Below are 16,673 nucleotides of genomic sequence, written 5' to 3' on the forward strand. Positions count from 1 at the left end.
CATGATAGAGAACATGTCACGTTGTCTAGTGGATGACATCAAAAGACTTAGTTTAAAGGCGCATGGATATTGGTAGTACTTGTAAGGAATAAACTTTCGTCCAGTTTTAGTAAGGGCTGGACAGCACAAAACGAAATGTAGTTCATTTTCCTTGAAGGTTTTGCAAAATGGACAAATCAGATCTCTGTTGTTATGTTCTCTGTATCAATGATATAATTTACAGCCAAATTGGATTGAGAAATTGAGAGAGAGAAAGAGAGAGAGAGATGAAGACAGAGACAAAAAGAGATAGAGACAGAGACGGGGGGGGGGGAGGGCACCCGGCTTTTCTCTTTCCAACACTGTAACTGTGTGCGAAACCATCATGTAGGTGTTTGGAAGTTGCATGGCCAATATCGGATAATTCTGGCACGATGATGGACCTGACATACAAGGTTTCATTCATAAGGCGGGTGGTGGCTGAATTGCCAGGAGTCAGATCATCTGTGATGTGGAGTGATCCTCATCCTCATCACCAACATCATCATCATCATCATCAGTGTTGTTGTTACTGTGTTACAGGTGCAGCAGATGGTGTTACAGAAGATGGACCAAGGGTTACAGCAGTTGGGGAGGAACTCCACGGTCACCTTTCAGCAGTGTCTGGCAGACCTGGGCTACGTTGGTCACAGCCTCTTCAACTTCTCCATGTGGGCCTTCAACTGTGAGTCTTGAGGGAGGGGGTGTAGGGTGTGTGGGGTGGGGGGGGGGGGGCGGGGGGGAGGTATGTGTGTTGGTATGGGTATGTTAGTGTGGGTGTAGAGGTGTGTGTGTGTGTGGGTGCATGGGGTATGTGTGGGTGTGGAGGGCGTGTGTGTGTGTGAGTGTGTAGAGATCTGTTGGGGTGAGTGTGTGTGTGTGTCTGGGTGGGGGTTCGTTTTTGGTGTTTCTGTGTGCATGTGTGTGCATATGTGTTTTGAAAAGGTGGGTGGCATGAATAGTCTTTGGATTAATGGATTGGTAATTTTTTTCTCTTTCCTTTCCACTCCCCTCTTCTCTCTCCTTTTCTCTCCCCTCTCTCTCTCTCTCTCTCTCTCTCTCTCTCTCTCTTTCAGCATCTTCCTCCCTCTCTTTATTTTTGTCTTTTTCTCTGTCCTTCTGCCTCTCTCTCTCTCCCTTCTGTCTCCCTCTCTCTCTCTCTGTATGTATGTATGTATGTGTGTGTGTGTATATATATATATATATATATATATATATATATATATATATATATATATGTATAACCTCCCTCAAACACACACGCACACACACACACACACACACACACACACACACACACACACACACACACACACACACACTCCCTCCCTCCTTCCTAGCACCTGTTCTTCATTATTCAGAGAAAAAAACACCACCATATGATAAGAAAGGACCTTGTGAAGTATCTGCTGTCAGCTGGAAACTTAACAGGGACACACTGGATGAAATCTGATCATGAGAAATGTGCAGTGAAAAGATGCTGCTTATCTGTTGCCTTGAAAAAAAAAAAGAAGAAAAAAAAAAGAAAATTTAATTGAAATGTGCAGAAAAAAGATACTGCTTATCTTCTGCCTAAAAAAAAAAGGGGGGGGGGGTGATTCCACTGGCTGATCTTACCTGGCTCAAAAAAAGTTCTAATTAGCTTTATGGAAGTTACACGTGTGTCGTTTCTCTCTGCTACTTCTTGGAGTGGGGTGAGAGAGATGGGGGAGTGGGGAGAGGGGTGTGGGAACAGCCAAAGAAAGCAGATGAGACCCCAGTTTGCTTATGTGTGTGTCTTATCTCTCTACTGCAAGGGGTGAGATGAGAGAGAGCTGGGAGACAAGGTGGAGAAGGAAAAAAGACAATAAGATGTTTAGTACATTTACGTTAGTCAGATTTTTTCCCTCCCATTTAGCAGTTATTGAAATATCATTTAACAGTACTTTTTCTTGGAGAGGGGTTAAGGTTTCTTCTTCAAATATTTTTGTGTGTGTGTAGTATTCTACTCATCATGGAATATGAAAAAATTTATAAAAGATAATGAAGGGAAAAAGGAAGGGGATTTTCTTTGGCTTGGTGCTTTTTGCAGAATAAAGATATGTTCCTGTACTCAGCTCTTTTAGTCTGCTTGAGAGTGTAGGTGCTCTGGTATTTCTGTGGTATCTAGGAAACTTAGATAGGGGAAAGTGCAGCCACTGGAGGAAAAAAAAAAAGCAGGGAAGGTATGGAAGTAGTTTGGTTATCTCTTTCTCTTTGAAGTAAAAAAAGATTTATCATGTGTGGGGAAGGTGGTGGGAGGGGGGGTTGGGGGGGGGCATACATAAGGGAAGGAAGTTGGCTTGGAGGGATATGTGATTATCTCTGTAACCAGGGAAATAATTAGAAATTTATTGCATTTGTCGGACATTCATGATTCAGAAGGTATTTAAATGGGGAGGGGTCCAGTTTTGCTGATATGGTATCTACGGATAGGAAGAGGTGTTGTATTTTGAGGTCATTTACAAGAGGAATATGTTGGGGCAGAATTGGTTAGGCATTGGACTTCTAATCCAGTGTTTGACATGGTGCTGTATCCTTGGGAAAGGCTTTTTTCTATGATTTTCCTCACTCCACCCAGGTGTGAAAGGGTGCCTGACGTTGGATGAGGAAGGCTGAAAGCAGTGGAAGGCCAGGACTGGGGCTGGCCTTCCTAAGCTGAGTCACAGAGACAGTGAAATGGAACTCACCGTCCCCATGGCAGTGAAACGCTATGGGACCTTTCACCTTTACAGGAGGGAGGTGACAGAACGGTTAGCTTAACCGCCAGCACAGTGTCTGTGAGGGTCTTGGTTCAATTCCTGCTCTTGCCCCTTGTCCCAAATTTGACTGGAAAATAAACTTAGCATCTAGTGAGATGATAAACTGAAGTGCCATATGCAGCACGCACTTGGCGCACTGAAAAAGATCCCATGGCAACTAAGCGCTGTCCTCTGGCAAATTTTTGGCAGAAGAAATGTACTCTGATGGATAAACAAACATTTGCATGCCATGAACTCAAGGCCTTTATCAGCGTGTTGGGTTATGCTGCTGTCAGGCATCTGCAAAGCAGATATGGTGTAGCAGATATGGATTTATTTGAACGCAGTGATGCCTTCTTGAGAAACTGACACTGAAACTAACCTTTAGCAAGAGTACCGAGTCCCAGCCTTCTGGTTTGTCAGCCTCTGGAAGTGGAAGTCTTTCTTTAGATGATTTTTTTAATTCTTATGTTTGTTTCTTGCTTTTCTCCTTTCAGTTCTTAACTCCTGAGTCTGGACATTGTTTTCACTCTGAAAACACAAGATACAAATCTGATTGTCCATAAAACATGGAAAGTGTCTTTCACATCCAGTTCATCATAATTTCTGACTGGGTATTTACAATAAACATTCAGTGTGTTATGGAAACAAGAACATACCCAACATGCACACCCCTGAAAGCGGAGTATGGCTGCCTACATGGCAGGTTGAAAATGGTCATACACGTAAAAGCCTACTCGTGTACATACAAGTGAACGTGGGAGTTGCAGCCCACGAACGAAGAAGAAGAAGAAGAAAAAATTCCTTTAGTTTTGGACAGTGATTTTGTTTACAGATAAGAGTGAATTTTTCCACATTCTATCTCTTTCTCTCTCTTTTCCAACAGTTGTGGACGCCTCAGGAAAGCCGGGCCGTGGAATGCTGGAGGGAAACATCCACATGTTCGGAAACTTTGACCAGTGCAAGAAGATCCGTCATGTGATTGAGGGCGGGGCTCGTGACGGCGATGTCATCGCCGGCAGTTACTGCCACGTTCAGTTTGACATCCCCATGGAGGCCTTGCCACCTATCCCAGGAGATGTGAGAGATGTGTTCTGTGTTGTTGGTGTTGGTGTGTAGTGTAGCTTTGTGGGACTGTGGTGTGGTGTGTTGTTGGTGTGTGATGTGTTGTTGGTGTTGGTGTATAGTGTAGCTTTGTGGTAGTGTGTTGTTGGTGTGTGATGTGTTGTGGTGTGGGTGTGCAGTGTAGCTTTGTTGTAGTGTGGTGTGGTGTGGTGTTGGTGTGTGATGTGTTGTTGGTGTTGGTGTGTAGTGTAGCTTTGTGGTAGTGTGGTGTGGTGTGTTGTTGGTGTGTGATGTGTTGTGGTGTTGGTGTGTAGTGTAGCTTTGTTGTAGTGTGGTGTGGTGTGTTGTTGGTGTGTGATGTGTTGTTGGTGTTGGTGTGTAGTGTAGCTTTGTTGTAGTGTGGTGTGGTGTGTTGTTGATGTGTGATGTGTTGTTGGTGTGGGTGTGTAGTGTGGCTTTGTTGTAGTGTGGTGTGGTGTGTTGTTGGTGTGTGATGTGTTGTGGTGTGGGTGTGCAGTGTAGCTTTGTTGTAATGTGGTGTGGTGTGGTGTGGGGTTGGTGTGTAGTGTGCTATAAGGTGTTGGTGTGTTGTGGTGTTAGTGTGTGATGTACAACACATGTGGTGTGGATGTGTAGTGTGTTTGTGGTGTTGGTGTGTAGTGTATTGTGTTGTGATATTGGTGTGTAGTGTGTTGTGGTGTTGATGTGTGGTGTGGTGTTGGAGTGTGGCGTGCTGCGGTGTTGGTGTGTAGTGTGTTGTGGTGTTGGTGTGTGGAGCGTGTTAGTGTATAGTGTGTTGTGATATTGGTGTATAGTGTGTTGATGTGTGGTGTGGTGTTGGAGTGTGGCGTGTTGTGGTGTTGCTGTGTAGTGTGTTGTGGTGTTGGTGTGTATTGTGTTGTGATGTAGGTGTGTATTGTGTTGTGGTGTGGGTGTGTTGCATGTTGTGGTGTTGGTGTGTGGTGTGATGTGGTGTTGGTGTGTATTTTGTTGTGGTGTTGGTGTGTGGTGTAATGTGGTGTTGGTGTGTATTTTGTTGTTGTGTTGGTGTGTAGCATATTGTGGTGTTGGTGTGTGGTGTGTTGTGGTGTTTGTGTAGTGTGTTGTCTATGTGGGAGTGTGTATACTTTTGTTTCTTTTTTTCCTTTTTTTTTCACCATTTGGAAATTCTGCTGATGCCAGAGAGAGAACTTTGCTTGTATGTTTTCTTATGTGTATACTTCTTTTATTTTTCATTTTCTTTTCTTATTTTCAATTTATCTTTCTTTCTTTTTTTATTTGTATATTTAATTACTCTCTCTTCATTTTTTCTTTTCTGTTTTTTTTTTTCCGCCAACAGGGAATTCTTCCAATGCCGGAGATTGCGATGGACGTGTGTTTGCCCGACACCTGTCAGGACTTTGACCTGTATCACCTGCTGAAAACAGGTAACAGTAACAGTGACAGTGAAGGCGACACCTGATCTCCTCCCTTCTCTTCGCCTGTCTCTCCTGTCTGCCAGCTGATCACCTGGTTCACTTCTGCTGCTTTCTTTGGGGGGATGGTGGGGGGGTTGGGGGGGGGGGGAGGGGGTCTGGGCTTGTATGTATTGTGTTTATAGTTAATACTTCTCCTTTTGGTGTCAGATAGTGAATACTGTACCAAGTTAAGCTGATGCAAACTAGGCCTGTGGAACAGATCAAACCGAGAGGCCTAGTTCACATTAGTTTTACATAGTGAGCATGTATGTCACCAAACAGGGAGAATGGATCGAATTCCTCCGTTTTGTGTAGTATGAGTGTGTTGAACCTGGCGTTTTGTGTTCTTTTTTTTTTCTTTTTCTTTTTTTTTACTGTATGTGTTTGTGTGTATGTATGTGAGAGAGAGAGAGAGTGTGTGTGTATGTGTGTATGTGAATGTGAATGTGACCTTGGCTTGTGTGCTCACATTTATATAGAATGTGTTTGTGAGTGTGGGCTTATGCATGCATGCTTGTTTTTGTACAATGTGTGTTATGTGTGTTGTATGTATGTATCTGTCTGAGTGTGAGTGCATGTGTGTGAGTGAGTATGTATGCATATGCCCATACTTGCATATTGTATGTTTGCCATCACTCTTTGTAGAATGGTAGGTTGGGGGTACAAGTGCAGAGATGAATACTTTTTTTCTTTATTCATCAAATTTACATACAGGTGTGCAATAAATTTTGACTGAATTCAGCAACAGATGTGAGAATTTGAACTGGACCCTTTTAACACCCCATGAGCGATTACATTCAGCTTTCACAATGGACTGTTGAAAATTACAATTCCATTCTGATCATTTTACTCTAAAAGCATTGTGTTCTGATCATTTACAGTAAAAAAAAAAATAATAATAATAAAATAAAAGAATAATAAAAAAACATTTTGTTCTTATATACTGTAGAAAACACAGAAAGAAAAGTAATATAGCTCTTTGTTGAGAATGTGGGATGCGGAAAAAAAATCACAAAAAAAAGAAACAAAGAAGAAATTTAAGTGGGGGGGGGGGGGGGGGGGGATGATATATTCATGAAAATGGGAAAAGATGAAAAGAAATAAAGAAGAAATTTAAGGTAGGAGGAAAACAAAATATTTATGAACACAGGAAAAGACAAAAAAGTTATGTATATATACATATTGATAATAATAATGATAGGTAGTGTTATATGGCACAAACTCCCTATATAATGGGCTCTAAGCGCTTCACATGAAACAATACATATAGGCACAAGTGCATGATAATAATACCTCTGCACATGAAAAAACAACACATGTATGTGTATGTAAACACTAATGCTACAAGACTGCAGATATGAACAATCACACACACACACACACACACACACACACACACACACACACACACACACACACATGCACATGCTTTGTGCACAAACACCCACCCACCCACAGACACACACACACACACACACACACACACACACACACACACACACACACACACACACACACTACATGATGATTTCAAGTGGAGGGTAAATATAATAAGTCAGTCTTCCTTTAGGTGTTGGTGCACCTTCCAAGATAGGCAGAGCCAGGCGGACAGATGATAGCTTAAAGAAGATGAAAAACACAGGACTTGCCAGTCATTATGCTTATTTATTTTCTGCCAAAAATTTCCGCCTTTTTATCAGACTTCCACAGGGCTCTGATAAAAGAGAAAAGAACCCATCACTATTCAAACAAGCTTAGAAAAGGGGGTTGGGGTAGGGAGGGGGGCCCCTGAATTTTTTAGGGGGGTGAGGAGGGGGTGGAGAGAGGGGAATGTTCACAGGCATGTGCATGTGTGCACAGAATTTCTCTCTCTTTCTGCCTCTCTCTCTCTCTCTCTCTCTCTCTCTCACACACACACACACACACACACACACACACACACACACACACACACACACACAAAATAATGGATGGATGAGGGGGACAAGGGGTGTGTGGGGTGGGTGGGGGTAGGGGTGGGGTAGAAGGAGAGTGAAAACAGGAAAAGAGGAGAGAGTGAGAGAGGAGGAGGTGGTTAGAGCAGGAAGAGTGTGATTCTTTGTACAGAGAATAAGCCTTGATAAGGTGTCAAGTCTTTCTAATGTGTTACTAAGGTCTCATGTCAAGTCTTTGTCGTGTGTTACTAAGGTCTCATGTCAAGTCTTTATAGTGTGTTACCAAGGTCTCTCACCGCTCAAGCTCTCTTTACCTCTTTCGCTTGTATCAGTTTAGTTCGATAAACTGTCAGCTTCAGGTAATCGGCTTCATTCATGGTTATCGGTGAGGAGTAGTATTTAAGTTATCAACATAGAGTTCTACCTTGCCAAAGGATATCACAAAAGGGTGAGAGGTCACCAGGTCACCTTGACCCGAGGTCAGTGGTGTAGATAAGTGTGACTTGGTTTTTCCTTATTGCCTGATTGTGATGGAAAGTTTTGCTTCGTGCCTTTTTGTTTGTATTGTGTGTGTGTGTGTGTGTGAGAGAGAGAGAGAGAGAGAAAGAAAGAGAGAGAGCGCATGTACAATGTGTGTATGCCATTTGAATAAGACTGCTGCACTAAGCAGCTACTCGTGTCTGCGCATGCAACACACACTCACACCTATTCTCTTCCCCTGTCTCTCTATCTCTGTCTGTCTGACTGTCTGTCTGTCACTGTCTCTCACTGTCTCTGTCTCTCTCTCCCTTTCTTTCATTCCCACTCCTCCATCTCTCTCCCTCCCCCTCCCTCCATCTCCCTCTCTTTCCACCCTTTTTTTTCTCCCCCCACCCCCACTCTCTCTCTCACTGCTTCCCACCTCCCTCCCTCTCCCTAATTTCTACTCTCTCTCTTAGTCTCCCCTCTCTTTCTCTTCCTCTCTATCTCTCCTCTCCTCTCTCTCTCTCTCTCTCTCTCTCTCTCTCACTGCCTCCCACCTCCCTCCCTCTCCCGCTTTTTCTCCTCTCACTCTCTGTCTGTCTCCCCTCTCTTTCTCTTTCCCTCTCTATCTCCTCCCTCACTCCCTCTCTCTCTCTCTCTCTCTCTCTCTCTCTCTCTCTATCTCCCCCTCTCTGTATCTCCCTCTCTGTGTGTGTCTTTCTCATCACCACTCAGTGAAGAACCATCTGTCCGGAGGAGGAAAGGGGAAAAAAGTCGGTCAGGCAAGAAGGTTGTCGGATGGAGGGAGAGGGTGGTGGTTGGTGGGTGATGGAGGGAGAGAGGGTGATACCGGTACATACCAAAAAAATAAAAATAAAAAAAATAAGGAAGACTAGAAGCCACCTCTGTATAGCAGTGGTGGTGTGATGATACCCCCTCACCCCCACACCTCCACCCACAGCACCCCTCACACCCCATAATGCCCTCACACCCACATGTTTACGTTCCCACATTCAATTCAGGTCCTGAGAATGGGGTCAGGTATATAGAGTGAAAGGGAGAAATACACCCGAAAGATAAATGAGAAAAAAAAAAATCATTGTTTACTTCAGATCATATTGGTGTTTGTTGTTGTTGTTGTTGTTGTTTTTCAGTTTGTTCTCGTGTTTGTTTTGTTTTCTTGGGTTTTTTTGTGTGTGTGTTGTTGTTGTGTGGGTTTTTTGGGTTTTTTTTTTTTTTAATTAATTATCTCTCATGTATCTCTCTCTTTCTCCTGTGTTGTTGTTTGACTGACTTACTGTGTCTTTGTCTCTGCCTTCCTGTGCTTTTTCTGTCTGTCTGTCTTCCTCTCTCTCTCTCTCTCTCTCCCTCTCTCTCTCTCGCCGGCCCTCTCTCTCTCTCTCTCTCTCTCTTTCTGTCTGTCTGTATCTCGCCCCTTCTCTCTTTGTCTTTATTTATTTTCTCTTTATCTGTTTGACCCAGCCTGTGTGTGTGTGTGTGTGTGTGTGTGTGTGTTGAAGAAAGGAAATAACAAAAAAATGGGAAAGAACAAAACCAAAGTGAAGGAAAGGACAAAAGAAAGCCTATGTGTGTGTGTGTATATATATATATATATATATATATATATATATATATATATATATATATATATATACTGTATCAGTATGATCATGTCAGGTGGGAAAGAAATAGACAGAGGTAGACAGCAGGTTTTGTGGAGGGTTGCATGTGCATCATGTTGAACAGCTTGTGCCTGCACAGTATACAGGGCAGGGATTGTGAACGTGCCCGTGTTATCTTTGGTTGCTTTTTTCTTCTCATTGGTGTTCTTATTGTCCTTCATCGTCAACTCCATCTTTACTTGTTTGGGTGCTATTTTTTCATGGGAGGGGTGTGTGTGTGTGTGTGTTTTTTCTTTCATTCGTTCTTTCTTTCTTTCTTTGTTCATTCTTTACTTTCGTTTGTTCATTCTTTACTACCTGACTACCTGTGCATGTCTTCATTGCTTTTGTTTGTTTGTTTTTTGGTAGTGGTTGTTCTTCATTTTGTTATCTTTTATCATCTTCATGTTCTTCTTCATTTGTTTTGTTGTTGTTTTTCAAAATCTTTACTGTTTGTTCCTGTTGTTACTTCTTGTTCTCCTTTTTCTGGCAGTTGTTGCTTGTCATTGTTTGTTGTTGTGTGTTGTTGTTGTGTGTTGTGTGTTGCATTTCTTCTTCTACTCCTGTTCCTCCTCTTCCTTTTTATTTTTATTTTTATATTATTTCTCCTCCCCCTTCTTTTTCTCCTCATTCTCCTTCTCCTCCTCTCCTTTCTTTTTCTCATTCTCATCATTCTCCTCCTCCCCCTTTCTTTTTCTCATTCTCCTCCTCCCCCTTTATTTTTCTCCTTCTCCTCCTCCCCTTTCTTTCATTCTCCTTTTCTTTTTCTCATTCTCCTCCACCCCCTTTCTTTTTCTCTTTCTCCCCTTTCTTTCTGTCCTCCTTCTCACCCTTTCTTTTTCTCATTCTCCTCCTTCCCCTTTCTTTTTCTCCTTCTCCTTCCCCCCTTTCTTTCTGTCCTTCTCCTTCTCACCCTTTCTTTTTCTCATTCTCCTCCTTCCCCTTTCTTTCTTTTTCTCATTCTCCTTCCCCCCTTTCTTTCTGTCCTTCTCCTTCTCACCCTTTCTTTTTCTCATTCTCCTCCTTCCCCTTTCTTTCTTTTTCTCCTTCTCCTTCTCCCCTTTCTTTCTGTCCTTCTCCTTCTCACCCTTTCTTTTTCTCATTCTCCTCCTTCCCCTTTCTTTCTTTTTCTCCTCTCCTCCTTCACATCCTCTCCATTTCTATTTAGTTTCTCCTCCTCCTTCTCCTGCTCCCACCCACCCACCCTCTTCTGTCAAATCGGGGACTGTGCGAGGTGTACCGTGGGGGAGGGGGTGGGATCGGGGGTCTGGAGGGCCGGGGTGGGGGGATCATTGTACCAGGACGGTAATTCACTGACCACAGGGAGAGACATTCGGACAGTCCCTGACCCCCCAGTGGTGTTGGTCATCTGTCAGGGACTCTCTGGTGAAATGTCACGTGAAAATAAAGGGGGGCGGAAGGGGTGTGGACGCGTGTTTGTGTGTGCGTCTCTCTGTCTCTCTGTGCGTGTGGGTTTTTGTGTCTCCGTGAGAATGTGTGTATAGAGGGGAAGGGGGGTTAGAGGGGGTAATTGAGGTGACTGAAGCGAGTGGGGGGAGAGTGATGTGTGTTTTGTGTGTGTGTGTGTGTGTGTGTGTGTATTGAGCTCGATGGTGTGTGTCTGTGTGGAGGAACAGAGGGATAATAAGGTGACTGAAGCTGGTTGGAGTGTGTGTGTGTGTGTTTGTGTGTGTGTGTGTGTGTGTGGAGGGGTTGGGGGTTATTGAGGTGACTGAAGCGGGTTGGAGGGTGTATGTGTGTGTGTATGTGTGTATGTGTGTGTGTGTGTGTGTGAATGAATCAAGGGAAAAGGAGTTGAGGGGATGAGGGAGTGGAAGTTAGTGTTCAGCTGTGCGTGTTCTCTTGAGCATCCAGGACGTTACAGGGTGTGCTGATGGACTTCAATCCCTTTTGTCGCGTTCTGTTCTTCAGAGTCTTTCTTTTCTTTCGTTCCTTCTTTTGACTGACGTCACCATTATCATTATCATCATCTTCTTCTTCTACTTCTACTTCTTCGCCTTCTCCTTCTCCTCCTCCTTCTTCCTCTTCCTCCTCCTCCTCATTCTTCTGCTTCTTCTTCTTCTCCTCCTCCTCCTCATCATCATCATCATTCTTTTCTTTCTCGTCTTTGCAGATCTGTCTCAAATTCAAACACTGAGAATTCATTTTTTTTCACATTCTTTCTCTTCTTCTTTTTTGGGGGGCGTGGGGGGGGGGAGGGGTCTTCTTCTTCTTCGTCTTTGTAAATTACTCTGTACCAGTTCAAACCAAAGGCACAGCACATCAGACACAAGAAAAGGATACACACAGAAACATAAAAGTCGGTCAACAGGAGCTGCAGAAACAAGACACATGTTCGTTGCGTTTCAAGAAACCCACCTGTACCTGTACCTGTACCTGTACCCCTTTTGCTCCCTGACTCTACCCCACGCCTACCCTGCTGACACTTACCATCCCTTTACCCCTCCAGCCCACCCCCATAACCCCCACCACCACCACCCTTACCCCCTCGCCCCCATTTTTGTGGTCACATGAGGGTGACTATGTGAAGGTGGTGTCAGCATCGGGGTGGACATGCTGTGTGTGTGTGTGTGTGAGGAGTTGGGAGTACGTTTCGGAGTGCGTGCGTGTGAGTGTGTGTGAGAGAGACAGTGTGTGTGAGAGAGACAGACAGAAACAGAGAGAGAATGTTTGTGTGTGTGTGTGTGTCCGTGTGTGTGTCCTTGTGTGTCTGTGTGAGTGATAATGATATTATGTGCGTGTGTCTGTGTGTGCGTGTGTGTATTGTGTGTGTGGGTGCGCGCGTGCTCCCAGCGAAGACTTTCCCACTCTTAGGGCCGGGGTGTACTTGTAACGTTTACCCCACAATCACACCACTCACCCTCATTTCAGTCTTTTAAAACGAGGACTGAAAATACATCTTTTTGAAAACGCATGTGCATTGACTCCATCCCATTCCAGTGGCGTTCAGTTCTCAGTCATGCAGACTCTCTCTCTCTCTCTCTCTCTCTCTCTCTCTCTCTCTCTCTCTCTCTCTCTCTCTCTCTTTCTTTCTCTGTGATAAATAAGTAATGTAACAGGCGTGGTCTTTGGATCTGTTTATGCTTTTATGCGTGAAATCTTTCTTTTTTTTCTTTTCCTTTCGTAAGTTACTGCGTATGTGTGTATCTGTTACATGTTTATTGTAAAGCGTTTTGTGCTCACTTTAAAAGGGAGGAAAGCGCTCAACAAGTATCCATTATTATTATTATTATTACTATTACTATTATTATCATTATTATTAAACCGCACTCATTCCTCTCCCCTCCCCCCCTCCCCTCTCTCTCTCTCTCCCTCTCTCTCCACACCCTCTCTCAGTGTCTCCCATGTAAGTTGCTCAACAGAGCTTCATCACTTGTCCATTAACAATCCCCCACACACATCCTCCTCCCATCCTCCATACCACACCCCTTTCTACCCTTCCTTCATCCACCCCACCTCTCCCGCCGCCCCTTTCTTACGCTCCTTCACCCCCCACCCCCGAAGCCCCCACCCCCACCCTACACCCCCTAGCACCTCCTCACCAATCTTTCTGACAGAAGGTCTTTGCACACTTGACATCACAGACATGTACAATGAAGTGTCTGTCTGTCACCCGACCAGCAAAACAGTCGATGTATTGTACAGGCTGTTTGACCCGACGCTTTGTGTCAGAGAACTACTGTTGACCACTGTGACTTAATTCTAGGGGGGGTGTATGGAGTCCGTAGAGATTCGATAGTGACAAGAAATGGGAGAGAAAAAGGGTCTGGAAGGTAGGGGATGAGAAATGTCAAGGAATCCATTGAGGAGAGGCTAACTGCCTGACAGGAGGGGAAAGAAGGGGGGAATAGAACACCGTTATGATTCGCGCATGCCTTCGTGCACACGTACACACACACAGGCGCACTCACGCGCGCACACACACGCACACACACACACACACACACACAACGGCACACGCACCCCCCCCCCCCCCACACACACACACACACACACACTCACACCAGCTGAGACAACCGCTTTCACTTGCTTTATACGTGTGTGTGGGGGTGTATGTATGTGTGTGTGTGTGTGTGTGTATGTGGGGGGGCGGGGGTCTTCTTTGCACCCCCGTCTCTTCTTGTCTTTATCCTTTCCAGGGCCAGGTTGGACAGTTATCACTGTCTTCTTTCAGTGGGATGATGATGAGGAGGAGGAGGAGGAGGACATTGTGAGGTGGGGATTTGTGGAGGAAAAACAGAGAAAAGAAAGTAAATACAGAAAGACGTACGGAAAGAAATAAGAAGCAGCACAAGAACAAAAATCACGATAAAAGGCAACAGCGACATGTGAAGGGGGAAAAATCTACAGAGAGAGAGAGAAGAAGAAGAAGAAGAAGAAGAAAATCACCGCAAAAAACAAAAAAACAAAAACGAATTAACAATGCTAAATAAAACTACCGTTGTTGTCTCTGTCTCTATCTGTCTGTCTCTCTGTCTCTGTGTCTCTGTTTCTGTCTGTCTGTCTCTCTCTCTCTGTCTCTGTCTCTGTCTGTCTGTCTGTCTGTCTCTCTCTCTGGCTCTCTCTCTCTCTCTGTCTCTCTCTCTCTCTCTCTCTGTCTCTGTCTCTCTGCCCACCTGAGCAGCTGTGACCTTTCGATCCTAACACCTGTCACTAGGTCAACAGAGCTTCATCGCCTCCATCCATTAACAATCCTCCACACCTCGCCTCCCATCCCTCACCCCCCGCCCCCCCCCCCTCCTACCTCCCCCCCCCCTACCCCCCACCCATTCCTACTCTCCCCCACCCCACCCTCCACCTTTCCCCGTTCTCTCCGAGGTCCTGACAGAAGGTCTTGCACACCTGACCTCACAGACCTACCTGCCTACCTGTACAAAAGGTAGGTAGTCATCAGTGTGAAGTGTCTTTGACCTGACCGACACACTGAGTTACCAAGAGTACTACTGCTGACCACTGTGACTTATTTAGGGATATATATAATGATGGTGTCAGTAGAACGTAAATAGTGTGAGAAGAAACTGGAGTGGAGAGGGGGGGGGAGTTTAGAGGAGGGTGGGGGTAGGGGGGTAGCGGAGTGTACGATGGAGGGTTTTGGGGCGGGGGGGGGGGAGGGGCAGAAATTTCAAGGAATCCTTGAGGAGAGAGAGAGAGAGAGACGGGGGAAGAGAGAGGGAGCACCTTTCAGATTAACACATGCGTTAGTGTACATAACTACACCACCACCACCACCAACACACACACACACACACACACACACACACAGAGAGAGAGAGAGAGAGAGAGAGAGAGAGAGAAAGAGAGAGAGAAATAAAACAGGCATGACAGTTTTACCTGCAGGGAGTAACAGGCTTCTCCTGTTTTGTACTTGTGTGTGTGCGCACGTGTGTTCATGAGAGATAAAGAGGGGGATCTCTGAGAGAGTGAGTGTATGTGTTTGTGTGTGTGGAGGGGGGGGGTGGAGATAGAGAGTGGGAGAGAGAGATAGGGGGACAGAGACAGACGGACAAAGAAAATGATGATGAAAGAAAGAGAGACAGAGACAGAGATACGGTGGCAGACATATCAAAGAGGAACCAGGAGAAAAGAAAATCCCCAAGTCCACCTGAAACAATATAACAGTGTGTGCTAAGCATTATCTGACTGTCAGTGAAGGAGTGTGTGTGTGTGTGCGCGCGCGCGCGCGAGCACGTATTTGTGTGTGTGTGTGTGTGTGCTTGTGTCTGCGCGCTCGCGCACGTGTGTGTGTGTCTGCATGAGGGAGAAAGAGACAGAGAGAGGCAGAGACAGAGACAAATACAGAGAGAGATAGGTGTGTACTGGAAAAACCAGCAGGCAAGGCAAGACAATCGCTGCATTGTGTTTTGCATCACACAAATAATATGTTCCATGTGGGAGTGGTGTCTATACGGGCACGCATTAGATATCTGTATCTACAGCTTTCAGGATGTGAACAATCACACACGTGTGAGCAACTACCTGGTTTAAAGTTTTCTTTCTTTTTTGGTCTTTTCTTCTGTCTTTCTTTCTTTCTTTCATCTTCTTCTTCGTCTCATTGTTGTTCTTCTTCTTCTCCTCCTTCTTCCTCATCCTCTTTCTCTTCCATTTCCTTCGCACGTAGCTGCCCTGTTGTGATTTATAGTCTTGTTTTTTTAAGTCTTCTTTGTCTTTTCTTTCTTTCTTTCTTTCTTTCTTTCTTCTTCTTCTTCTTCTCCTCCTCCTTCTCCTCTTCTTTTTCTTCTTCTCCTTTTTATTTTCCTCCTCCTCCTCTTCTTCTTCTCTCCTCCTCCTGCTTCTTCTACTTCTTTCTTCTTCAGTTCTTCTTCTATTCTCCTACTTCTCTTGCTTCTTCTTTTTCTTCGTCTCCTTTTCCTCCTCCTCATTCGTCTGTGACAACGGGAAGATGCGATATGGCAGTGGTGTGTGTGTGTGTATGTGTGCGTGTGTGTGTGTATGTGTGTATGTGTGCGTGTGTGTGTGTGTGTGTGAGGTATTTCACATTCCAACACTGACAGTGCTGGCCTACCTACAAGTGGCCACTCAATCTCCACCTGTGGCTGACTCCCCGACCCTCATCCCACCCCCACCCTACACACACACACACACACACACACACACACACACACACGTCTCTCCATCCCTCGGCCTCCAAATGCAGTCCGCCTTCTCTCTCACCCCACCCCTCCGACCACACACTGGCCCATAATACAGTGGTACGTTCACACACCCAGCTCTCTTACTGTCATGTTATGAAAATAAAAAGGGTTGCCACATGTCCTTTTGGTACACGTGTACTCTGGAGGAATGTGATCGTTGACGGACCTGTGATAGAGAGCAAGGAGGAGAGAGAGGGGGGATTTGGGGGAGACTGGGAGAGGGTAGAGAAAGAAAAGAGAGAGGTCGAGCGTATGTTCAGAAGGAGAGAGAGAGAAAAAGAGGAGGGGGAGAAAGAGAGTGAAGCGAGAGTGTTGGGGGTGGAGGGTGCGAGAGAGAAGGGATTGGAAAAGAGGAGGAGGGAAAAGACAAATGAAAGAGAGAGAAAGAGGAAGAGGAAGCGGAGAAGGAGACGAAGCAGAAGAGGAAGTAGGAGCAAGAAGAAGAGGGAGAGACGAGAGTATGGAAAGAAAAGAAAAAAAAAAGAGGGGAAGAAGGGGAGAGAGGGGGAGGACTGGAGAAAGAGAGTTGAGAAAAGAAAAGAAGGGGAGGAGAAAGAGAGTAACGGAAGAGAGAGAGAGAGAGAGACAGAGATGGAAAGGATAGGGAGGTACAGAGAGAGAAACAGAGAGAGAGCAAATGATG

The 16,673-nt window shown here is 45.0% G+C and overlaps 1 protein-coding gene across 1 annotated transcript in view; it reads left to right on the plus strand.

The window, feature by feature from the left end:
• The window catches only part of LOC143276601 (uncharacterized), an 85,383-nt gene that overhangs the window by 47,950 nt on the left and 20,760 nt on the right, over positions 1-16,673 (plus strand). Inside the window, exons 9-11 of the mRNA XM_076581204.1 lie at positions 562-703; positions 3,664-3,857; positions 5,182-5,269. Coding sequence (XP_076437319.1) covers positions 562-703; positions 3,664-3,857; positions 5,182-5,269 — 424 coding nt within the window. The remainder of the gene's footprint in view (positions 1-561; positions 704-3,663; positions 3,858-5,181; positions 5,270-16,673) is intronic.

Source organism: Babylonia areolata, chromosome 32, assembly GCF_041734735.1.
Source record: "Babylonia areolata isolate BAREFJ2019XMU chromosome 32, ASM4173473v1, whole genome shotgun sequence".
Taxonomy (NCBI): Eukaryota; Metazoa; Mollusca; class Gastropoda; order Neogastropoda; family Buccinidae; genus Babylonia; species Babylonia areolata.